This window comes from Miscanthus floridulus, chromosome 9, assembly GCF_019320115.1.
Source record: "Miscanthus floridulus cultivar M001 chromosome 9, ASM1932011v1, whole genome shotgun sequence".
Lineage (NCBI taxonomy): Eukaryota > Viridiplantae > Streptophyta > Magnoliopsida > Poales > Poaceae > Miscanthus > Miscanthus floridulus.
The window spans coordinates 125,916,321-125,941,314 of NC_089588.1; the positions used below are offsets into that span (position 1 = coordinate 125,916,321).

At 44.7% G+C, this 24,994-nt stretch overlaps 1 protein-coding gene across 1 annotated transcript; it reads left to right on the top strand.

Moving 5' to 3' along the window:
- The first annotated feature begins 17,271 nt into the window (after positions 1 to 17,271).
- On the top strand, positions 17,272 to 21,124 carry LOC136480858 (protein neprosin-like). Its single transcript, XM_066478294.1, has 7 exons — positions 17,272 to 17,451; positions 18,441 to 18,527; positions 18,663 to 18,908; positions 19,018 to 19,185; positions 19,874 to 19,927; positions 20,046 to 20,192; positions 20,747 to 21,124. The coding sequence occupies exons 1-7, from the start codon at positions 17,272 to 17,274 to the stop codon at positions 21,122 to 21,124; spliced, it is 1,260 nt and encodes a 419-aa protein (XP_066334391.1).
- The last annotated feature ends 3,870 nt before the right edge of the window (positions 21,125 to 24,994 follow it).

Here is a 24,994-nt window from a genome sequence, read left to right on the forward strand (position 1 = left end):
ACCTAGTCGGCAGGCGGTTCACCTGGTCCAGTGAGTGGGACCAGCCGACTCTAGAATGGCTGGACCGTGTCTTTGCCACTATAGGCTAGTTGCAAGCACACCCGAATCATGTCCTCCGGGCGCTTTCCACGAATTACTCCGATCACTGTCCACTGCTGCTGATGGCAAACGTGGTGCCTTGGGCAAAAAAGAGGTTTTGGTTTGAACCCCACTGGATCAAATTCCCGGGTTTCATGGAGGTTGTGGAGTCGACCTAGTCAGCAACTCTGTTGCATGCTGACCCGTTCTGTGTACTGGATTACAAACTCAGAAATGTGGCACGGGCGCTGAAGAGCTAGAGTGATAAGAAGATCGGTAGTGTGCGGATGCAGTTAGCCATGGCCCGAGAGGTAATCATACGTCTGGATGTGGCTCAGGAATCTAGGTCGCTTTCTTTGTAGGAGTCGCAACTTCATAAGTCGCTGAAAGTCCGCATGCTCGGTTTGACATCCCTATTGCGTACGATTGCCAGACAGCGCTCAAGATTGTTGTTTCTGGCTGAGGGTGATGCAAACACCAAGTTCTTTCACCTCATGGCTTGCCACCGAAAACGCAGAAACTTTATACGGTCTCTCCACATTCATGGCAATGTGATTGTCGGTGATGAAGGAATGGCTGATGCTCTGTACCAATACTATGACCAAGTCCTGGGCACCATCTTTGTTCGCTCCCTGAGATTCGACCTTGGGATTATTGGGCTGCCATCAGTGGACCTATCCAGCCTGGAGGTGTACTTCACTGAAGCTGAAATTTGGGCAGTGATCTCTGGAATGCCGAATGACAAGTCGCCAGGGCCAGATGGCTTCACAGGCCTCTTCTACAAGATGGCCTGGCCCATAATCAAGGTGGATATTCTGAACGCCTTCAATGCATTCTGGGCTCGCGACACTAGAAGCTTTAACTTGCTTAACGATGCTTACATGATCCTACTAAGAAACAAAGATCAGCCAGATGAGATCAAGGACTACCGCCCTATTAGTCTCATTCACAGTTTTGGCAAACTGGTCACAAAATGCCTAGCAGCAAGGATGGCACAGGTGCTGGACTATTTGGTTAAGCCAAACCAGATGGCCTTCATCAGAGGTCACTGCATACACAACAACTTCCAGTTTGTGCTCCTGTCCTATAAGGCGATTCATGAAAAACGTGTTCCGTGTGTCCTGCTCAAGATTGATATAGCGAAGGCTTTTGACTCAGTTGCATGGAACTTCTTGCTCGAGGTGTTGGCGCATTTGGGCTTGGGCCAACGCTGGAGGGATTGGATCTCCAGCATACTGTCAACTGCTAGCACAAAAATACTTCTTAATGGTAGGCCGGGGAGAAGAATATGCCATGCGAGGGGACTTCACCAGGGTGATCCATTGTCACCGATGCTTTTTGTGCTCGTCATGGAGGTTCTCAACCATCTTATCTGCTGGCTGGACGTCTAGGGTTTCCTGTCACCTTGGTGGTCGCTCCGCTGCCTTTCAGGGTCAACTTGTACATTGACGACATCATCATGTTTGTAACACCAAAACTAGATGATCTACTCATCCTAAGGGGGGTGGTGGAGCTCTTCGGCCTAGCGTCTGGTCTGTTCTCCAACTTGGATAAGAGTGTGGCTACTCCGATTGGCTGCTCGGAGCAGGAGTCAGAACTGGTGCGTGACACTTCATTATGCAAGGTCGAGGCCTTCCCATGCCGCTACCTAGGTATTCCACTATCAGTTTTCAAGCTGAGGAAGGGTGATGAGCAGAAGCTGGTAGATTTCGTCGCGTCCAGGATATACCACAGTGGAAAGGAAGATTGTTGAACATGGCCGGGAGGACAACATTAGCCAGGGCTACGCTCTTGGCATTACCGATCCACATGTCGATAGCGTCGTGTCTTTAGCAGTGGGTGATTGAAAAAATTGATAGGCGGCGACATGCTTTCATTTGGTGTGGCGAGCAGACGGTCACTGCAGGCAAGTGCAAAGTGGCGTGGAAATCATGCTGCAAACCACATGATCTTGGAGGGCTAGGCGTCATTGATCTGTGGCGTGCTGGGGTTGCACTGAGGGTCCGATGGGAGTGGAAATGTTGGGTTGATCAAAGCCTGAATTGGTCTGGCTTGCATAGGAAAAAAGAAAAGATGGTGACTGCAGTTTTCAAGGTAGCAACGGTGTCCATTGTTGGCTCTGGGGAATCGACTTTCTTCTGGATGGACAACTGGATTGATAGCACAAGCATTCAGTCAATGGCGCCTATGCTCTATCAGGCAGTTGCAGCAAGGCGTCGAGGGGCGCTGGTATGTGATGCACTACTAGGTAATGCATGGGTGCGCCACATTATCGGGGCACATACGGTTCAGGTCATCAACGAGTTCATCCTTGTGTGGCAGCAAGTTCGGCACTTTCAGCCCTTGCAGGGAACACCTGATGTGTTTCGGTGGAGGCTCACATCGGATGGAGGCTACTCTTCAGCCTTGGCTTATGGAGCCATGGTCTTTGGAGCTTCGAGGACTCTTGGGGCAAGGGAGATTTGGAAGACCTCGGGGCCATCAAGAGTTCGTGCCTTCTTCTGGTTAGTAATGCACAGGAGATGCTAGACCACGGAATGGCGGTTTCGCCATGGCTTGCAAGACTCCAGCAACTGCATCACTTGTGACCAACTGCCGGAGACTATGGATCATATCATCTTGGGTTGTGTTTACAACAGAGAGGTCTGGGCCATTCTACTGGCCAAACTTTGTTTCCTAGATGTGCTCGTCAATGAGGAGGATGTCATGGAATAGTGGCTGCGCAACATAAAGCTCGTTGCCAAACCGGCGAGAAAGGGGTTCGATTCGCTCTTCTTCCTAGTTGGCTGGAGACTGTGGAAGGAGAGGAACTCGCACACTTTTGATGGAGTTTCTACTGACGCGGCTGGTCCAGCTTGCTCGATCTTGGGTGAGGCCGAGGAGTGGTGTTTGGCAGGATACAAGCACCTCCTGTCCTTGCTAACACTGATGCAGTCTCCATGGGTCATTCCCATCGTAAGCATAGTAGTATGTAAATCAAATTCGCTTGCTGCCCGTGGGCCGTTGTGCTTTTGTAATCGATGGATTACGATGGCGTTTATTTGTAATTTTGAGTAAATTATCTTCTCTTGCTTAATGAATACCGTGCCCGAGGCACGTTCGAGAAACAAAGGTACCTCAAAAACCTTGTCAACGTGAATATGTTTGACTTAATATGACAATGTGCTAGAGTGACCTATAATTTAAAATAGAGGGTACACAACTTAGGTATATCGGAGTTCGCAAATTAAAATTGAAGGGCACGATTAAACTTACATACCAATGTAGCTACATATAATCCGCTAGTCCATTTTATATTTACCCCAACCTTGTGCATCTGAGGAGCTAGCACGTTAGGGGACTATGGGAGCAATGGGAGGAGGTGCAAGGAGGACAGGATATAACTAAATGTTTGAAGCAAAATGATCATTTTTTTGGTTCATGAATTCATATGTATATAAGATGTACTCCCTCCATTCCAAATAAATGAAAATATTATTTACTATTGTTCTAATTTAAAACATCTCTAAATTCCATTTCATTAGATGTGTTGTTGCTAGCCACTTGGCCAGGGAAGAAATGGATCCCAAGCGCCACCATTGTGAATTTCAAAAATTTGGGGGGCTGCCGAAAGAAAAATCTGAATTTTCATTTTAGACTAATGCTTGGAAGACGATGTGTATTGCTTGGAAAATGAAGAAACAAAAAACATTCAATTCAATATAATTAATTTCTATTAGTTAGAGGCACTATACAATAACTAGCCTATGCGAGAGCACGGGTTAATGGACTAGTGTATTCTAAAAATAAAAGATGCATTTTGATGGCTATAGTATACTGAAAACAAATAAGTGTGAAACTAATAAATATCTTTTATGACATTGTAGAAAGCCATGATCTTTTTTTACCCACAATATATATAGAAATAGACACTTGCAAACACACGCTCATGCATGCCCTACCCATATGAGCACATCTGACAGACTGAGCTCATAGAAGTTTAGATGGACGAAGGAAAGTGTGAGCACGCATGCCGAGTCAAGAAATTGAACATATAGGTGCTCAAATTCCAATACAAAAATAACAATTGAGCTACGCTCAGTTAGCAGTCATGATTTCTCTCGTCTATCCCTATCCTCTAGTGAGCATAAGTTTGAATCTTACCATGCGATTGGTTTCTTTGTTTCTTACCCAGAGCTGTGCAAACCCTCGCTCGCCAAGCTTACTAGATGCGACGACACTTTGTTTGGATGCCGTTTAGGTGCAGTCAGGGTGCAGTCAGGCCACAAAGAAAACCTTTTTGGTTGCATGCGCCCATCCACTTTCGCCGCCGCACACGATCGTCCATGCACCGCACAAGCCAGGCTCTAAACAAACAAGAAAAAATATACATCATGGCAAGTAAGCTTGGGGTAGGGGGTGGGGGGGGGGGGGGGGCGAAGCATTTTGTACCGTGCAGCGCCATGCTCAATCCCTACTCTAGGAAACCAATCAAGCTGCCGCTGCGTTTGGTAAGCCTCTTTGGGCTAAACGTAGGAAACCAATCATGCTAGAAGACATAAATATTAAAAATTTATGGAGAATTTTGGTGCCTAAAATTTATCGGACTTACTTATCTTTGCATGCTTTCACTTTATTGTTCATTTTGTTATATCCATACTCTATAATCTCTATCTGGTTAAGATAAACTTATTAATAACTTGAATATCTTATAAGAGAAGAGTTTTTTAATTGATGATATCCATATTATTAGCATTACACTTCCATATAACATCTATCTAAGAAACACATTTGCAGGGCGATTGCACGGCCGTGTCTAGCTAGGTCAATATATACCACATGATTTCAATACGCCGGCTCACTACAGGAAACCGGGACTTTGCCCAGTGCTCAAATCTTTGCCGAGTGCCAAATATCGGGCACTCGGCAAAGGCCACCTTTGCCGAGTGCCGCACTCGGCGAAACTTGGCACTCGGCAAATAGGGCTTTGCCGAGTGTCTGGCACTCGGCAAAATAAGGCACTCGGCAAAGCCAAACTTTGCCCAGTGCCAGACACTCGGCAAAGTTGGGCACTCGGCAAAGAGGCGCCCGGGGATAACGGTACCCAACGCCGTCCTCTTTGCCGAGTGCCTTCTGTTTGGCACTCGGCAAAATATTGGCTTTGCCGAGTGCCTAGGGCTAGCACTCGGCAAAATATTCACTTTGCCGAGTGCCAAACCTTGGCACTCGGCAAAATAAATTTTTTTTTGTTTTTTGCCACCAACTTTTTTTCTTAGATTTGTATTTGTACCATGAACAACATGTTCAAATTTGGCACAATTTCATTGTTGTTTGCTATATTTCTTCACTTTATTTCGTTTTCTTGTAATTTTCCGGAAAATATAGGTTTGAACTGCAGGTGCATCGAATAATAGTTTTGATCCATTCCAAAAATGTTATTCTTGTTTGTTAGTGTCACTTTATGCTAAATCTAGGAACTGTCTCCAAATTTCGATCAACGTGCTCACGGGGCAACGTCGCGAACTTGCGTGCGAGTGGTTATTTAATTCTATAAAATTCAAACGAATCCCGAAAATCATGAAACTTGGCGAGATGTCGTGATATCACATGCATATGCGGTGGTAAAAATTTGAAAACGTTTGGAGGACGTCATCACGTATGGTGTTCACAAATGTCCTGGTTTGTGAACACCATACGTGATGACGTCCTCCAAACATTTTCAAATTTTTACCACCGCATATGCATGTGATATCACGACATCTCGCCAAGTTTCATGATTTTCGGGATTCGTTTGAATTTTATAGAATTAAATAACCACTCGCACGCTAAGTTCGCGACGTTGCCCCGTGAGCACGTTGATCGAAATTTGGAGACAGTTCCTAGATTTAGCATAAAGTGACACTAACAAACAAGAATAACATTTTTGGAATGGATCAAAACTATTATTCGATGCACCTGCAGTTCAAACCTACATTTTCCGGAAAATTGCAAGAAAACGAAATAAAGTGAAGAAATATAGCAAACAGCAATGAAATTGTGCCAAATTTGAACATGTTGTTCATGGTACAAATACAAATCTAAGAAAAAAAGTTGGTGGCAAAAAACAAAAAAAAATTATTTTGCCGAGTGCCAAGGTTTGGCACTCGGCAAAGTGAATATTTTGCCGAGTGCTAGCCCTAGGCACTCGGCAAAGCCAGGACAGGATTTTTTTTTAATTTTTTATTTCGCCGAGTGCCAGATTGGGGGCACTCGGCAAAATACTTTCTTTGCCGAGTGCTCCGGATCTCGCACTCGGCAAAGAGGTTTGAAATATAAAAAAAACCGGACACACGCACACACACCACGCACACACCAGACACGCACACACACGCGCGTCGTAGCCGCCCCGCCGCCGCGCCGTAGCCGCTACGCCGCCGCCGCCGCAGCCGCCGCGCCGCAGCCGCTGGCTCCCTGCGTGCCCGCCCCGCTGGCTCCCCGGCCCGCGCGCCCACGCGCCTCGGCCCCGCGCCTGCCGCGCCCGCTGTAGGAAGGAGGAGGAGGTAGGAGGAAGAGGAGGAAGGAAAGGAGGAAGGAGAAGAAGGGGAGGAGGAAGAAGAAGAAAGAGAAGGGAGGAGAGAAGAATGGGAGAAGAGGAGAAGAAAGGTGCCGCCTCGGTTCATCGACCCTCACGCCGTAGCGGTCGTCCCCGTTGTCGTCGCCGGCCCTCGGTCTTCGCATTCTCGCTGGCAAGGTATGCCCTAATGTTAGTATTAGTTAGTAAGTAGTAGTGTTAGTAGTAGTAGTTAATTAGTAGTGTTAGTATTAGTTAGTAAGTCATAGTGACAGTAGTAGTTGTAGTTGTTGTTCATAGTTTTAGTGTTAGTAGTAGTTATTGTTGTATGTATGTGGTTGATGGCCTTCGTGCCTATGTTTGGTATACATGTGGTTGTTGGCCTTCGTGCCAATGTTTTCTGCAGGTTTTGGGAACCTCTCCGTGCAGGGGAGGTGCTGCCGAAATTTTCAATGGAGTCTAACCATTTGCCTTTTCTTTGCAGGACGAGGACCGTTGGGAGGCACTCGGTGACCCCGATCGTCTTCGTCGGCGTTGCGGTTCTGCCTGCACCGCGTCGCCTCGCCACTGCAGCGACTCGCCACCGCCCCACTAGCCTGACCTCACCGACACCCTAGGTATAACCCATCTTGCATACTTGTATCTCGTGTAACCCCAGTTAGGCGTCTCCCGTCCGAAAGAGATACTGGTCGTTGGTATGCAGATCTTTGCATACCAAATTCGTACCTATTTTGGATTGTCCACGTTTTTTGGACAGCCCGCTGGATGCGTAGATGGGTTGGTTTCCGTGGCCCGCTCCTATTCGAGACAGAGTTTCGGCACCACCTCCTCGTTGTTCTCCTGATACACAATCTCCCTGCCAGGACGTGTATCGGGAGAACAGCGGGGAGGTGCTGCCGAAATTCTAGTCTTGGATAGGAGCGGACCATGGAAGCCAACCTCATCTACGCATCCTCGGGTGGGATTAGGACCTATCCTTCACCTATTAGATGTATAGTAGGAACGCCTTGTGGATTTACCTGCAGTTTTTATTACTCGCTTACATATGCATGTGCCAGAGGATGGATAACCGTGAGTGGATGTACACAGGGCCACGCAAGTATGACCCCAGAATGGATGACCAAGACCAATGCTTTCCTGGAGCATGCATTTGGCGAGGCTGCTAAAGGGTCAGCCCGGATGTCCGTGTCCGTGCAGCAGATGTGGCAACAAGAAAAGAAAAATTAAGAGGCTCGTGGGGGAAGATCTTATCAAGTATGGATTCACGGCAAACTATACCCGCTGGATCCACCATGGTGAAGCCTAATCGTATTAGAGAGGAGGTGGTGAGACAGCGTCTCGAGGATTATGATGGAGATGGTGGGGTAGCAGACTGGATGGATGACATTCAGCAGGCACGGTTCAGGTGAAGGATTGGAGGAGAAGCCAGAGGAAAGCGCAAAGACGTTCTATGATATGCTGTCTTCAGCGCAGAAGCCCTTGCACGAAAAGACAACGGTATCGCAGCTGGATGCAATTGGACGCATCATGGGGTTGAAGTCGCAGTTTAGCATGAGTCGGGACAACTTCGATGGTATGTTGGCAGTTTTTGGATCCCTGCTTCCGGAGGATCACATCCTGCCGAAGAACTTGTATGAGTCACAGAAACTTCTTCGTGCACTTAAGATGCCGTATGAGCAGATCCATGCTTGTCCGAATGGATGCGTCCTTTTTAGGAAAGATCACGAGGGAGCAACGCACTGTCCAAAGTGCAAATCCTCTAGGTACCTGGAGGTCGACACTAGTGATGGCAAGAAGGAACAGCTGAGTATCCCTACGAAGGTCCTATGGTACCTTCCTTTCATACCGAGGATCCAACGGCTGTACATGACAGAGGAGTCCGCGAAACAGATGACATGGCACAAAAATGGCAAAAGGTACAATCCGGACAAGATGGTACACCCATCGGATGGCGACGCCTGGACCCATTTCGATGGCATACATCGTGTTAAAGCTGAGGAGGCTCGCAATGTACGTGTAGCGTTGGCAACAGATGGGTTCAACCCGTATGGATTGTCCGCGGCCCCATACACTTGTTGGCCCATGTTCGTGATACCCCTGAATCTCCCCCCCCCCGGTGTCATCTTTCAACCCAAGAACGTATTTTTGTCGCTGATAATTCCTGGACATCCGGGGAACAATATGGGTGTGTTCATGGAGCCTGTGTTCGATGATTTGATCGATGCTTGGGAAAAGGGGGTACTGACATACGACCGAGCTACAAAGAGAAACTTCACAATGCATGTGTGGTACCACTACTCCCTGCATGACTTCCTAGCGTATGGCCTATTCTGCGGGTGGTGTGTTCACGGGAAGTTCCCATGCCCAATATGCAAGGCAGGTGTGAGGTTCACTTGGCTGAAGAGTGGTGGCAAGTTTTCTTCGTTCGACCAACATCGTCAGTTCCTCCCCCTTGACCATCCATTCAGACGAGACATCAAGAACTTCACTGAAAGGTGTTGAAGTCACCGATCCTGCACCTCAGATGATGACCGCTACCGAGATCCGCGCTGAGATAGAGGCTCTCAAAGTTGATAAAGAGAAAGGTCGTTTTGATGGATATGGTCAGTACCACATGTGGACTCATAAATCGGGCTTGACTAGGCTTCCCTATTTCAACGATCTTCTTCTTCCACACAACATTGATTTAATGCACACAGAGAAGAATATCGCCGAGGCGCTTTGGGGAACACTCATGGACACAGAAAAGTCAAAGGACAATGTTAAGGCAAGAGTGGACCTGGCAGCACTGTGCGATAGACCAAAGCAAGTGATGAAGACTCCCGCGCCTGGCAAGAAATGGAAAAGGACTTCGGTCGATTTCATTTTGAAGAAGGACCAAAGAAGGGAAGTATGTCAGTGGGTTCAGTCGTTAATGTTCCCTGATGGGTATGCGGTGAATCTGAGGAGGGGAGTGAACGTGTCCACTTGCCGAGTGTTAGGGATGAAGTGTCATGACTTCCACATATGGATTGAGCGGCTCCTTCCAGTGATGACCAGAGGTTTCGTCCCCGAGCATGTGTGGCGCGTCCTAGCAGAGTTGAGCTATTTCTTCCACCAGCTTTGTGCCAAGGAGCTATCTCGGGCCGTGATTGATGACTTAGAGAAAGTGGCACCTGTGTTGCTCTGTAAGATGGAGAAGATCTTCCCACCCAGCTTCTTCCTCTCAATGCAGCATCTGATTTTGCACCTACCTCACGAGGCACGAATGGGGGGGCCCGTGCAAGCCTGTTGGTGCTATCCAATCGAGAGATGTCTAAAGGTTCTTCGGAAAAAGTGTAGAAATAAAGCCAGAATTGAGGCATCCATGGCAGAGGCATTCATTCTTGAGGAGGTGTCAAACTTCACAACATCATACTATAAGGATAGCCTTCCCAGCGTGCACAATCCAATCCCTCGTTACAACACCGACGAGAGGTCATCAAATCTCAGCCTTTTCAAAGGTCAACTTGGCAGGGCAAGCGCTTCGAGCACCAAGACCTTGCGGAATGATGAGTGGCGCACTATCATGTTGTATGTGTTGTTGAACCTTGACGAAGTGAACCCTTATGTGCAGTAAGTTCTCAATGAGCTTGTTACATACGCCGTCACTATCGTCTATCTATCCAACCCCCTTGTCTCTTGCTTTTTCAGGGAATTTCTGAATACATACTGGACAGGAAATAGGGATCCTTCCCCTCAAGAACAAGATAGTCTTCTCAAAGGTGGTGTGCCCGATTTCATTTCATGGTTCGAAAAGAAGGTACCATCCAATTTACATCGTTCCATCTGTGACATCCCACTTTGCTCCTACGAGCGAGTAATGATCTATCCACCCTCACCTTACAGGCACGCACGGATGCGGAAATGGATGAAGAGTTGAAACAGGTTGTCAAAGGCTTCCCCTATAGGGTCAAGTCATTCACCGTATATGATGTGAATGGCTATCGCTTCCACACAAGAAGCCACGAGCTCAGTCGGCCCAATCGAAAAACCACGAATACTGGAGTTCGTACGCCCGGCACCGATGACCGCGACTACTACTGGCATAGTCGAAGAAATATACGAGCTCAACTTTGAGCTTCGCGGAGGTCATAAGCCAGTCGTATTCAAATGCCATTGGTTCGATCCCAATGTCACGAGAAGAGCCCCTGAGATTGGACAAGTTGAAATTCGACAAGATTCCCTCTATCAAGGAGACGATGTCTATATTGTGGCTCAACAGGCCACGCAAGTTTATTATCTTCCATGGGCGTGCCAAAAAGATCCCACTCTTGAGGGTTGGTACCTTGCGCAGTTGGTATCACCGCATGGCAAAGTGCCTGTCCCAAACGATGAGGATTACAACTTTGACCCAAACACATATACAGGGGAGTTCTATCAACCCGAGGGGCTAGATGGCATGTTTCACATAGACATGTTTTCGCTGATGGGCATGGAAGTAGACAATGACATTGATGAGGACGATGGAGATGAGGACGATGGAGAAGAGGTGCAAAATGCCAAAGACTTAGCACTGCTTGAGCGATTACGGTTTGGCGTTGCCATTGATGACAACGATGGAGATGAGGCGGAAATGTTAGACAATATTGCTAGTGATGACGACACTTATGATCTGGCCGCTGTCGATCCTGAAGATTATTTCTAATTCATGTAATACTATATTATTATTATTTTCTAGTTATGTTTCGTTCATTTTGCATCTCTATATTTGTCTATATTGTGCTAACTGGTTTACTCTTTGTATTTGCAGGCACTCGACAAAATGTCGAGCAGAAGGCGGACCTGGACCTGCAACTCGCTCTATGCGAGGACGACTCAGAGGCGGAGGCGGAGGCGGAGGTGGAGGCGTCGGTGAGGAGCCATCCGGCCCGCCGCCCCCACGGCCGTCCGAGGAGGGTGGTGCAGTCATCTGCCGTCCCCCCGCCCGAGGAGGACTGGACGACGACCACTGACGACGAGGACCAGCAGCTGGCCCCCCAGACAGGAGGGGTGACACTTCCTCTAGGGGGTGGCGGGGGGTTCCACTTCGAGCACCTCATCGGCACCGTACTTGCGTGGGTCCTCACAGCTCCCGACGCGGCCGATCCCGTTTCAGAGGAGGCCGGTGATTCGTCCCAAGGGCGACAAGTAAGTATCCGTTCATTTTGCATCTCTTCTTGTTCATATGCTGAAAACCGAACTGCGGACTAACAATTCTTCTTACTGACTCCTGTAGGAACTGGGAACTTGTGTCCGAGGGCGATCATCGGCAGTGCAATGGGATCCTCGGTGGCCTGATCCGCCTGCACTACCCTGGTTTGGTCACCCACGCCCAGGTTGAGTCGCCTCCCTGGACGTGGGACCACTTCAACTCCGCCGTGGACGCCGTGTACGGCACCGTACAGGAGCGGATCAGGCGTGAGTTCTGGGTGAGTCTACATCACACTACATTGCTCAATACTATGAAATCATTAGACGTTCTTGAAATAATGAAAGGACACATGATGTCTGTATGCAGGACTTCTTCATGTTGGAGGAGGGGCATGACCCCGCCTGGGTGACGAAGGTGCAGGACAGGGCATGCAAGGGCCGAGTCACAGACCTGTACTATGAGGCGAGGCTGCAGTGCCACATCAACCACTCATGCGACGTCCTTGGTCGGTACCCGGGGAAGAGCGCGGCCAGGACCATGACACTCATCAGGGAGCAGTACCTCGCAGTAAGTTATAAAACATTGTTACTGACTCATTCCATGAAGAATAGGTAGCCTTCATTTTATATTCTAACATTTCTAATACAATACTTGATGGCATGCAGATGTGTCCTTCTTGGTGCGCCTAGGCACAGAGACTGTTGGGCGGCCATCGTGGACAAGTGGGTCTCCGATGAGTGGAGGGAGAGGCACGCCCTCCGTCGGGAGTGCCGCCTGCAGATGGGTGGGCCGGCGCACCACCAAGGCAACCGGCCCCTCAGTTCGTACGCCCAGGCCTGGGTACACGCTACGCACTTATTTATTTATTTGTTCTAACGCTCAATTCTCATTACTTCTAATCGTCTTTGTGTTTTCCTCGCAGTCCCAGTCGCATGATGGCCAGGAATGCAACGAGTTCATGGCTGTACGCCATGGCACACAAGGGCAAGGCGACTAGCCCCGGACACCGTCTACAACCCGGAGGACGGGCCCGAGGCGTACAGCAACACGAGCGTCCACAGCAAGCTCACCGACTACGCCTCGTTGGCCCACGAGCGGCATGGGGAGGACTTCGACCCCGCCACCCAGCCCCTTGATATCGACCTCGTGATGAGGCTCGAAGGAGGGAAGCAGCACGGCCGGTACTGGATGGCCTCCAACATGGTCAACTCGACCTCTGTGCCCAACCTCGTCCAGATCCGAGCACAGAGCACGAGCTCCTCCGTCCCCATTCGACCTCGGCAGGCGAGCACACTGCAGCAGATGGCAGCACTCCAGGTTAGTTCTATTTCATTCGCCGTTCATTACTTTTACACATGTACCTTGCATTTGCATTGTTTAAATGTTGGTGATTGAATATTGCAGGCCACTGTGGAGAGGATGGAGGCCGAGAGGGAGGCTGAGAGGGTCGAGAGGGAGAGGGAGAGGGCCCAGAGGGAGGCCGAGAGGGCCGAGTGGGAGGTCCTGAGGGCCCAGAGGACGGCCGAGGCGCAGAGGATGCAGGACATGTTCTCATTCATGTCGAGCCTCGGCACCACTCTCCCGGGTGTGGTGGTGCCCCAGTCGCTGCTCGCTCCAGTTGTGCCTCCTACTCCTCTGACTCTAGGCACTCCGGTGAGTATATATATATATGGTTGATCAAGTCCTTTAGCTTGTGTAGATACTAATGAATTCAATTCTCCTTTGTGCAACAGTCGTCGGGTTCGAACCTGACTCCTTCGCCTCAGCACACACACCCCGGCTGGACAGGTCCACCACCGCACGGAGGTGCCCCTTCAGGCTCCCATTGGGATCAGTGGCAGTAGGTGGTGCCCCTTCATGTTTCATTGACTTTTCTTGATCTAGGACTTGTGTTGGATGAAGACTTCTTAGATGTTGTCATGGATTTGCACATTGGATGTGCGTGTGATGGATTATGCAGGAGGATGTGCTTGTGATGGATGTTGGATGTGCTTGTGATGTATTATGGATGTATGTGATGGATTATGTATGCGTTTTGTGTGATGCTAAATGCATGTGTGCTGTCTCATGTATTATATATGAGTTTTGCGTGTTTGCTTTCGAAGGAAAGCAACAAACAAACAAAAATTGCAAATTTCCCAGCTTTGCCGAATGCCAACACTCGGCAAAGAAGTCTTTGTCGAGTGCCAGGGGTGTGGCACTCGGCAAAGCTGGAAAAAAATGCTGCAAAAACAGCCACTTCCCCAGTTTTGCCGAGTGCCACAGCCTGGCACTCGGCAAAGAGGTCAATTTTGCCGAGTGCCAGATGATACCACTCGGCAAAGACTATTTTTAAAAAGATTTTTTTAAAAAAAAATTGTTTCTTTGCCGAGTGCTGAGCCCTGGCTCTCGGCAAAAATTCAAATTTTGTCGAGTGCCAGTCCCTAGGCACTCGGCAAAGACGGCGTCAAATGTTGACGGCAGTTATTTTTTTGCCGAGTGCGGGCTTGGCACTCGGCAAAGACTTTGCCGAGTGTCGATTTTTGGCACTCGGCGAAGAAATTTTTGCCGACAAAATCTTTGCCGAGAGACCGTTGCCGAGTGCGGCACTCGGCAAAGCCTTTGCCGAGTGCTTGGCTAGCTTTGCCGAGTGCCCCAAGCACTCGGCAAAGAGGGTGTCTGCAGTTGTGGCTATTGCCGCATCGCAGTTAACAGGTGTAAATCATAGGACTTTGTGGCTGCAGGAAAAGATGGAGATTCGCATCTGTTGCTGCCTGCATTGGCTCTCTTAAACAAATTCGATGTCAATTAATTGTAGCGATCAACCGATCGGTATGGCTAATAACTAGTAAAAGTGATTTAATTAACTGCTAATTAACAATGCCATTTGTCAACTCTGGGAATCAATCAATTTGCTCGGTCGTTCACATGCTGCCTAAACCTAGTTTATTAGGTCGAGATGCTCAGCTGAACTAGCTATCGTATTTTTCTGAATCGCAGTGAGCTGGGTTCTAGCTAGGACCGACCAGGCTATGCGGGATGCTACAGGCCGGTTTATCGTTTTTATTAGGGTGATGCTAAGTTTAACCTCATCTTTTTAATCCTCAGTACAAAGGTTCCAGCCAACCATGAGCTGAATACTGCCTTCAATGAAGATTATCGTTGCAACGACCCAATTAACAAATGACCATGAGTACATGACTGAGACATAAACTTAGTGCGTGGATGAGCTAGGACATACTAATCGTAAGCCGTCTAAATTAGCTAGGCCCCATTTGTGCCATTTGTGTGGTAAAAGTCTATTTTATCCTTGGTGTATGCGCGTCTAAGATGTGTAGTAAGTGGAGGCCATTTTGGTATTTTCTCAATCCATTAGCTACTTTTGTTCCTCTCAATCAGCTAACAATAAGCTAAAACAACTAGCTGTGTGGTTGGCAAACCATAAATCAATTTTTAACGGTGCTGCTAACAATTGGACTCATTGTATCCAATCAGCCTCTCGACCCCAATCATGTACCTGTACTACTTGATATACAATCAAAGACAACTGGCATAAATCATAAGACGGTGTCGAATGAAAGATTGAGAGGAGTCATCTGGTCACTGCCGGCATCGGCTCTCTTTACAAATTTAAGGTCAACTTTGCAACCAACTGATCGGTATGGCTAATTATAAGTAGCTTAATTAACTGCTTGCAGTAGTTTTTGTCAACTCTAGCTAGAAATCAATCATATGCTGTAGTGCGTGCTGCTACCAGGCTTAACGTTGTCATTAGGGTGACGCCAAAACCTCGGATCTATTTACTCTTCCGCAAAAGAAGTTCATCAGAAGGTGGGTGGAGGCCAAAGATAAATTGGGACATGAGAATACTTTGAAACCAAAAATATATTCAGACTGTGGGACATATTATCTCGAGGCTTCCAAATATTTCAGAAAAAAGTCATAAAGAAAATAAAATGGGATATAAGGAACTAAATAGAATGGAGCTCGTTAAAAAGTTTCTAGGAGCTTCCAACAAATTTAGTTCGCTCTAAGAACAAAATCAAAAAGAAGTTTAGAAAAGTACAGATTTTCTATAAATGTACACTAAACTTGCAATTGCATTTTATAAGATTTCCACACTTATAAGAACCATATGCAAATGGAATGAATGCGATCAATCAATGTTATATAGTTATATACAGTGTTATATATATCTATAAAAGTTATGTTAAATTGAATTTAAAATTTTAGAATTGTTTTCTCCAATTAAATTACTCCCTCGGTCTTAAAATGAGTGTCATTCTTGCTTCCCAAGAAATAAAACGCTTTTAACTTTGACTAAAAATATACACAAATATTAAAATGTATAGTACATAATTAGTATTATTAGATAGATCATTGAATCTATTTTTATATTAAACATAATTGGGTTGCTAATGTTTTCTACAAATCTAGTTAAACTTGAAAAAGTTTGACCGGAATAAATACCATAGCGACACTTATTTTGGGACGGAGCGAGTATATTATAAATAATTCATTTTGAAAGTTTTTAAATATTTTAGAATTGTGGATTAGTTTGTTACCTACTTCCATGAGACAAGCAAGGTGAATAGCGTAAATTTTATATCCACAAGCTGTTTGTGTAAGTTTATAACATTAGAAGTTTATACATGTATGTTTGTGTGCAATGTATTTCTAATAAAAAGTTGTGCTAAAAATTTTGTTCCGAGGAAAAAAGGATAGTGAAAATATTGTGCTAAAAATGCTCTGGTGAGTAATTTCCATGATAGGAAGTTGGACAATAACAAATTTTATTGAAAAAGTTATGCTGAGATAGTTGTCACAATAAACTTGTCTAACAAAATTATGCTAAGAAAATTACAACCTTTTTTGCTTAATGAGGCGCACCATATTTAAAGATTCATCAGACACAGTTATCTCCAACCAAAAATAGCTTTACAAGATATAGATTTTGTTATAGAAAAGTGAACCACTGGATTTGTATTCAATTGTAATGCCTTATGGTTATGATTTTGTTGATACAAACATTGAGCTCCCTTTGGAACATAGGAATTTAAACTGGAGTTGTATATGAATTTCACAGAAATCAATTTATTTCACAGGAAAAACATAGGAAACAGGAAAGGTTCCGTCATTCTAAAGGGGCCTTAGCATAAGAGAAATTATGTGCATGATTTCAAAAATGACAAGTTTTAGAAACTGTTTTATCCAAAAAGGAAAAGTGGCTGACTGGTCTGAAATTGACCTCTGATTACTGTCCTAGCGTGCGTGTTAAAAAAGTAGTCTGACATGTGAAGTGTATAAAATATACTCTTATACCCCAAAGATAGATTCCGGTGCACCTTGAAGAACTTTCTCATGTGAAGTGTACAAAAAAAAATACTCTAACAACCCCAAATACGCCAAAGCCAGGCTTTTGGAGACGTCTCCATGTGCTCTCAACCTTTTTAAAACGCTGGGACCCTCGCTCAGCCTCCTCCTCAACTCTCATATCCCGTCTGCATCCGTGCATATGCACTGTACGGGCTCAATGGCAGCGACGCGAGCGTACTTGGTAGCGCTCGTGGTGGCTCTCGCGTTTCTCTTCTTGGAGGGTGCGGCGGCGGTGGCGGCGGCGCCGGCAGAGACTTCCGGGACGTCGGTGCAGCGGCGGCAGCAGGTGCATAGTCTCCTTCGGCGGCTCAACAAGCCTCATCTCGCAAGCTTTGAGGTACATATATATGTTGACACAATTGCTTGGCTCCTCTAGTCTCCTTGTCAAAGATTTTGGTTTATGATTTTGTTTGTGTCGGAGCGAAATCACGTCGATTGTATGATCGGTGACCTACTTCTCTGATGCATTAGAGACAGAGATAGAATCGTAAAAATATAATAAGGTCTGTTTAGTAGAGCTTTAGGTCTAGCATAGAGCTCTAGGTGCGGCTTCTCTGGTAAAGCAGCTTTTTTTACTCAAGTTTTAGTTAGAAAAATATTTGGTCAAACAACTCTTATGGTTGTTGAAAATGGTGAAACATCAACTCTTCAATTTCTTTTTTTCTTTTTCTTTATTTTTTCTTCCGAATTTCTCTACTCTCTCCACCCTATCCATGCTGGCATCCTCCGCCCCGCCTTGCACCAGCCCGGAGGGGCCTCCCATGCCAGCCACTCCGTTCCTCCCTGTGCCGGCTTCTGTGCCCCTCCCTGCGCCGGCCCGGAGGCCCCTCCCCACATTCCCAGGGTAAATCGGACAACGGCCACGTGCTGGGCCCATGGAAGCAAGAGGGATTGGGTGAAGCTTCTTTTTTCAGCTTGCTCCCACATCCAACTCCAATCACCATGATTCACGAAGCTTTCTTAATGTAACCATTTTAGCTTTGAGTGTTTGGTTGGAGAGCTGATTGGAGTTGTTGGAGAAGCTCCAGCAAATCAAACGGAGCCTAAGTTTAGACCTAATATATTTTACTCTAAGTAGGATGAGTCTTACTAGAACATGTACAAATTGTTCTAACTACGTAATCAACATAGCCCATAGCCTAAGTGCTTGACCTCGATCAGGCAGCTTAACAAGGCTCCTCTTGCAAGCGCTGAGGTACATATAGAGGGGACCATTATATATAGAAGGGAGAAGGCCAACCGCTTCTATCATTTGCTATTTTACATACAATCTTCTCTGTTTTAATTTCTACCTGGTTGCGACCACTGATTTTGAGAAATTAACAGAGCCCAGATGGAGATATCATAGACTGTGTAGACATCTACAAACAACCTGCATTTGATGATCCTCTCCTCGAGAACCATACTATCCAGGTTCCTCTCTCTGCAGGGGCATTTCCCTTTTCGTTTCAATGTTCGGTGCAGCCTAGTTGCAGTGCCTCCCGCCAACACATACATATGTGCATGTATCATGACATCACTCAACGGTGCTCCTTTGTCACCTTTCAGATGCGGCCTTCTGACCACCCTAAAGGCTTGCATGATGACTCCAAAGTTTCGGCCCGTCCAATCACCCAAACATGGCATCAGAATGGCAAGTGCCCTGAGAACACCATACCAATTCGAAGGATCAAGGAGGAGGATGTCCTGAGGGCCAGTTCCATTGGGAGATATGGCAAGAAGATGCCCAGGAGCATCCCAAAACTCATTTCTGTCGATGACCCTGTCAAGCCCGGTGTGACGAGTGGCCACAAGGTACAAAATGTCATTCATGAATCACCTTCCCATCAGTACTAATCATTTATTGTTATTAGTGTTTATGAAATTTCTCATTTAATTTGAGTCTTGCTCTCTTATTGAGAAGTATGCCATAGCTGCAGCACCGGAGGATAAGTACTATGGAACCAAAACCAACTTCAATTTGTGGCAACCAACAATTTCGAAGAACAAGGACTTCAGTTTGGCCCAACTCTGGATTAGTAAGGGGTCCTATAGCAACAACGACCTCAATACCATTGAAGTAGGATGGCAGGTAAGACCTCAAGGAGAAACATTATTAAACCCATCTTCATAAAAGGTTCTATTAAAAGCTGTCTTTCATCCTCCATGATTATGTGCTTTTGAAAGAGCTAGAGCTTGAGTAGGATCAAGAGTAGGTATTGATTCATGCAAACCTTTTTCTTTCATGAGTTGTGCTAACAGCATGAATTTTTTTAGAAGATCGTGTCCTTATACGTGTCTAGGTTGTCCTCACAAATGTGTTACAAAAATAGATCAATCCTAAAAGTTCCAAAAGAAACAGCAAAACACATCCAACTATCGATTCGGTAGACACAATTATTATCAGAAACAATAGCAAATGGATCTAATTTGCACAACCACCCATAGTACCTTTTGTTGTGGTGACACTTTATCTAGATAGTCTCACACAGATAAAGGAAAAAAAACTATCTACAGGACTTAGATAATATAATGATGAGGAGTGTTGTTGTTTGCTTCACCAAAGGACAACCGTACCACAAAATCTCTCATGACTCACTTCCACCTATAATAAATAAATCTTAGGTTGCAAAGCATAGATAGCTAAGATCACAGTACAATATGATCATAATGCCTATGGACTACTTTTGAACAACATCGTGGTTGCTCTAAGGAGCATCCTACTATACTTGCTCTCTTTCATTGTGGCTAATGGTCATGTGCTCTCTACGAAATTGCAGGTTTATCTGGAGCTCTATAGGGATAGCAATACTAGAATATTCATCTACTGGACTGTAAGAAAAACACAATATCCCTGTTTTTTCTTTAATTAGTACTAATAGAGGTCCTTTTTATTAAGCTAGGGAATGGCATAAAGAGATACTAATTTTCTGCAGTTATGGAATATTGTAGCGTGATGGATACCAAAGAACAGGATGTTACAACCTAAACTGCCCAGGGTTCATCCAGACAAACAATCAGTTTGCAATCGGTGGCAGCATCTCCCCTGTCTCCAGTTATGGTGGCTCACAATTTGACATCGATATTTTAATCTGGAAGGTAAAATACAAAAACCTTTCACATTGCAAACATTCAAAATCAAAATTGTGAATGGGCACAGAGAATCTATGCTAGCAGCTTCGTGTCCTTTCTTAATCTGCCTTCGGACTTAAGCCCAGGCTATCAATGGTCGCTCTAGCTTATTAGGATCGTCGTGTTACCTGTGCCTGTTTCATACTTGTTCGCAAATAGTACAACACTATTGAGTTAGCCTTTTGAGCAAGGGCTCTTCTAACATACTCCTTATTTTTAACCTTAGGAGATTAAATTATAGTTTACATTGATTCTGTAAGTTATTTTTTTTTAACTTTGAAAAAAGTTTAAAATCACTGGCAACTAGAAAATCATATTAATTTCATTATATTATACATGAAATATGTTTTAATAGAGCATTTATTTGAAGTTATGGATGTTTGCGCTTCCACTCCCATCGAAGAGTGATATACTCTGACTTTTGTGCATGCATGATTTTAGCACTCAAAGGACTTATACATATATTGCCTTATCATAAACCTAGCTATTTTTTGAAATTTCCCGTAAATTGTGGGTTGCAGGACCCCAAGGGGGGCAATTGGTGGTTGCAAGTGGGAAGCTATGCTGTGGGCTATTGGCCATCATCCATATTCTCCTACTTGGCAGACAGTGCCTCCTCTGTCATGTGGGGCGGCGAGGTGTACTCACCTAACCCTGTCCAAACTTCCACACAGATGGGTAGTGGACACTTCCCTGAGGAAGGCTTCAACAAGGCCAGTTATATTAGGAACATCCAAGTGGTGGGTTCGTCCAACATTCTCAAATCACCAGACAATGTGGACTTGCTAAGTTCACAGCAAGGATGCTATAATGTACAAAATGGTACTAATAGGAACTGGGGCACTTACATCTACTATGGAGGACCCGGAAAGAACCCTAACTGCGTTGGTAAAAATTGAATTATTCTTTTAGAGCCCAAACATCTCCTTGAAGAGTAAATAGTAAATAGATACATGTGACTGTATTCATTTGTAGAGCATACAAATACACAATGAAAATCTTGGTAGCAAACCATTTTTTGTTTCACCATTGGACAAATTGATTTTTTTTTTTTGGAAAAAGGCCATTTGACAATTTTTCTTGCCAGCTGGAGCGTGCTGTTTCATTCACTGATTTTACATATTCTTTCTTCTGTAGGACAATATCTCTTTCAAACTAGAACGTTTGTCCTTTCTTTATGGAATTATCTTTATTTCAAACTAGATTATTTTCCCCTACCCCATCAAACAATTCGTCTTCCTGTTCCTAGTTTGGAAGAAAAGATATATAATATATTCAACGAAAAACAAAAGGTAAATGTTCCACCCAAAGAAAGAAAATGTTGGGTCTCACTCTCATTTTTGAGAAAGTTTCCTATTTGACACCAGAAAAAGTATAGCTTCCTTATTTGACACTCAAACTCAAATTCTTTCCTATTTGTCCTCGTCTTAAGTTTTTCTTTCCTATTTGACACTTTTGTTACTTCTGTGAGGAAACACAGTTAAATCTCCTAGTGGGACAATGGGAAAAGACTGAAATACCCTTTGAGCAAAGGGAAGTGGCAGCCGGCGCGGGCTGAGGGGCTCTAGACGCCGGGCGCAGCGGGCCTACGCACCCAGGTCCGGCGCAGCCAGGGTTGCTGTGAAGCCTCTGTTAGCTTGTGCGTGCTACTATAGAAAGTAAGCGAGCCAGTTACTTGAAGATGCGTGTCCATACATGCGTTATTTTGTTGTACGTGGTTGCAGCTCCTGATGCTTTGATCACACGAAGAAGAAGAGAAAAGTTAGCGTGTGTATATTTATACATGAGCTAGTGGAGACGCGCGTGCAGGCTCGCATGTCGTCGTCAAGAATGAGAAAAGATACGAAGAAGCTAGATATCTGCGCGTTCATGCATGCGATACGTAGCTAAACTAACAAATTTGCTCAGATAGTCCTATTTTATTGTTATGTATTATGTACCTAAATGATTGATATTGAACTCAACATAATTATAAGTAATTACAAGATTATGCTCCTTCCTTTATTTTACAGAAGCAATTGAAAAATGAAAACATAACCGTTGAAAGTAAAACGTCCAAACAATATACCAATAACCAGCATGTTAATAACTGGGAAGAAAAATGACAGTGGTAAAGCGGTCTTTCCCTCTAGGACTTAACACCGTTATAACTCCAAACTAACGGAAGTGTCAAATAGAAAAGAAAAACTGGAGACGGGGATAGATAGGAAAGAAATTATGTTTGGGTGCCAAATAAGAAAAATGCACTTTTTCTGGTGTCGAATAGGAAATTTTCTCCTTATCAAAAGGAAATGTTATAACGGTTTCATAGCTGAGATATTTTCTAGTTGGGCCGCTGGGCTAATTGATGCTCTTGGTAAGAGGCCATACGCCTGCGAGGCCCAGCAAGGCCTGCTTGATGACAGATGACATGAAAAGGCGAATTGGGCCGGTTTCGTTGCATTTGGGCCTTTTAGTGATAGCATCGATTTAGGCATCCGGCCCGCATCCAGTTTGCTTACCTGAGAGCCTTAGTTGCTTGGCCTGATCAATCACTTTTGAGCGGTGATGACAAGGAAGAGCTAGCTGAGCATGTTTTTCTTCATCTCTGAATCTGCAGCAAGTTCCGAAGCTTATTCAGTCGGCCACCACGATCGGTCATGTTCAGTCTCAAACTCAACTTGAACCACGAACGCCACTGGACAATGGTTTTCTCTGTACCGTAGTCTTTTCAGTAATGCTCAAGAGCGTCCGTCCGCACGGCGTTTCTCTCGGGGGCCTGCGCGCTACTGGCCCAACAGGTCTACTTTCTCTCTCCGTCTCCCCATCTGTCTCAAAAATATCTATCACTCCCGTACTCGCCAATCTCGTGTTGTTGCGCCATGTGCTCGTTGCTGCTGTCTTCCCCGCTGCGCACCACATCCCACACTGCACGGCTCCCAGCTCCAGTGCCACGCTCCATCCCGCGCCACGCCCCCATCCCGCACTGTGCCCCCTTCGTCACCGCGCCACACTCCATCCCCCACCGCGCCGCTCCAGCTCGCTGCGAGCCACGCCCCAGCTGCTAAGTGCCTTGCTCCATCCCCCGCGCACGCCGATGTGCTGTTGGGTGCAACCGACGCAGCTGTTCCCCACCAGAAGGTTGTGGCTGCTGTCGATGTCGTGGCCACCGCGACGCGTGACCCCAGCAAGGAGATATTGCGATAAAAGCGCATGTTGCACTAGTACAGCGACGATTTCTCTTGGTGGTGGTCATTTTTCCGGTGGCGGTTCGTAATGTATGGGCGCCACTAGAAATAAAACTTGTGGGTCCAGATTATGAACTGCCAATGTAAATTCATTTTTATTGGTTGTTTTCTTAATTTAACGACACTAAAAATACATTATTTCTACTAGCGGTAGCCTTGAGAAAGCAGCCGGTAAAAATGTATTTATAGTGGCGGTTTTCATAACCTAGCGTCACCGCAAATAATTTAAAATAGACGTCGAATATTAAAAATTAAATACTAAAATTTAAATTTTTCAAATGACCTCGGATAGAGAAATGATCAAAATAAAAGTTGTAGATCTCGTATATAACTTTGTTGTTTATAACTTTTTTATTTGAAATCATTTGATGTTTCAAAATACTGTTTGAAATTTAATTTTTAAATGATTGAATAACTCTGATCTATCTTTTTAATCTCTGGCTAAAACTTGCAACTAGTCTTTGTCCCCCATATTAACTTCAAATTACTTGATCTTTTTTCCTAAAATTTTATAAAATCATGCTCTATCAATTTATTGTGTTCTTACATCTAATATTTCGGTCATCTTTTCTTTTTAACATTTCAAAATTTGAGTTTCAAAAATAATAACTTCAAACAATATTTTGAAACATCAAATGATTTCAACTGAAGAAGTCATTAATATAAAAGTTGTAGAACTCATCAAGATCTACAACTTTTATTTTGGTCATTTCTTCATCCGACAAAGTGTTAGTAAACATTATTCACAAATGACATATCTCTGGTATAGTTTCGTAAACTATGCGATAGATTTATGAATTTATGAACAATGTATACTATCACATTGTCAGATAAAGAAATGACCAAAATAAAAGTTGTAAACCTTGATGAGTTCTATAACTTTGTTGTTGATGACTTTTGCAGCTCAAATTATTTGCTGTTAAAAAATCTTGTTTGAATTTGTTATTTTTTTAAATTTAAAATTTGAATTGTTCAAACCAAGTCACATGAAAAGATGACCAAACTGAAAGTTGTAGAACTTTGTAGTTGACAACTTTTAAATTTCTCAAATTTGAAATTTGAATTTTTTGAATGACCTCGGATGGAGAAACAACCAAAATAAAAGTTGTAGAACTCAAAAAGCTATGCAACTTTGTAGTTGACAACTTTTTCATTTAAATTAATCTTATCAAGGAAAACTATGTTTGAATTTCTTAAATTTTAAATTTGAATTTTTTAAATGATCTCAGATCGAGAAACAACCAAAATGAAAGTTGTTGATCTCGAAAAGTTATGCAACTTTATAGTTAACAACTTTTTGATTTAAAATCATCTAGTTGGGGATAATTACGTCTAAATTTCTCACATTTGAAATTTAAATTTTGTAAACGACTTTGGAAGGACAAACATCAAAAACTAAAGATGTAAAGCTCGAAAAGTTATACCACTTTGTATTTGACAACTTTTTAATTTGAATTCGTTTAGGGTCTCCAACAATTAGTTTAAACTCGGTTGAGCATAATATGAGGAGAAAGAAAATCCATTATAGACACAAGTGAGTGT

Coding starts and splice junctions, on each gene's coding strand:
- LOC136480858 (XM_066478294.1), top strand. CDS start 17,272: ATGGCAGCGACGCGAGCGTACTTGGTAGCGCTCGTGGTGGCTCTCGCG. Junction 18,909..19,017: donor GTGTGACGAGTGGCCACAAG/GTACAAAATGTC, acceptor CTTATTGAGAAG/TATGCCATAGCTGCAGCACC. Junction 19,186..19,873: donor CCATTGAAGTAGGATGGCAG/GTAAGACCTCAA, acceptor ACGAAATTGCAG/GTTTATCTGGAGCTCTATAG.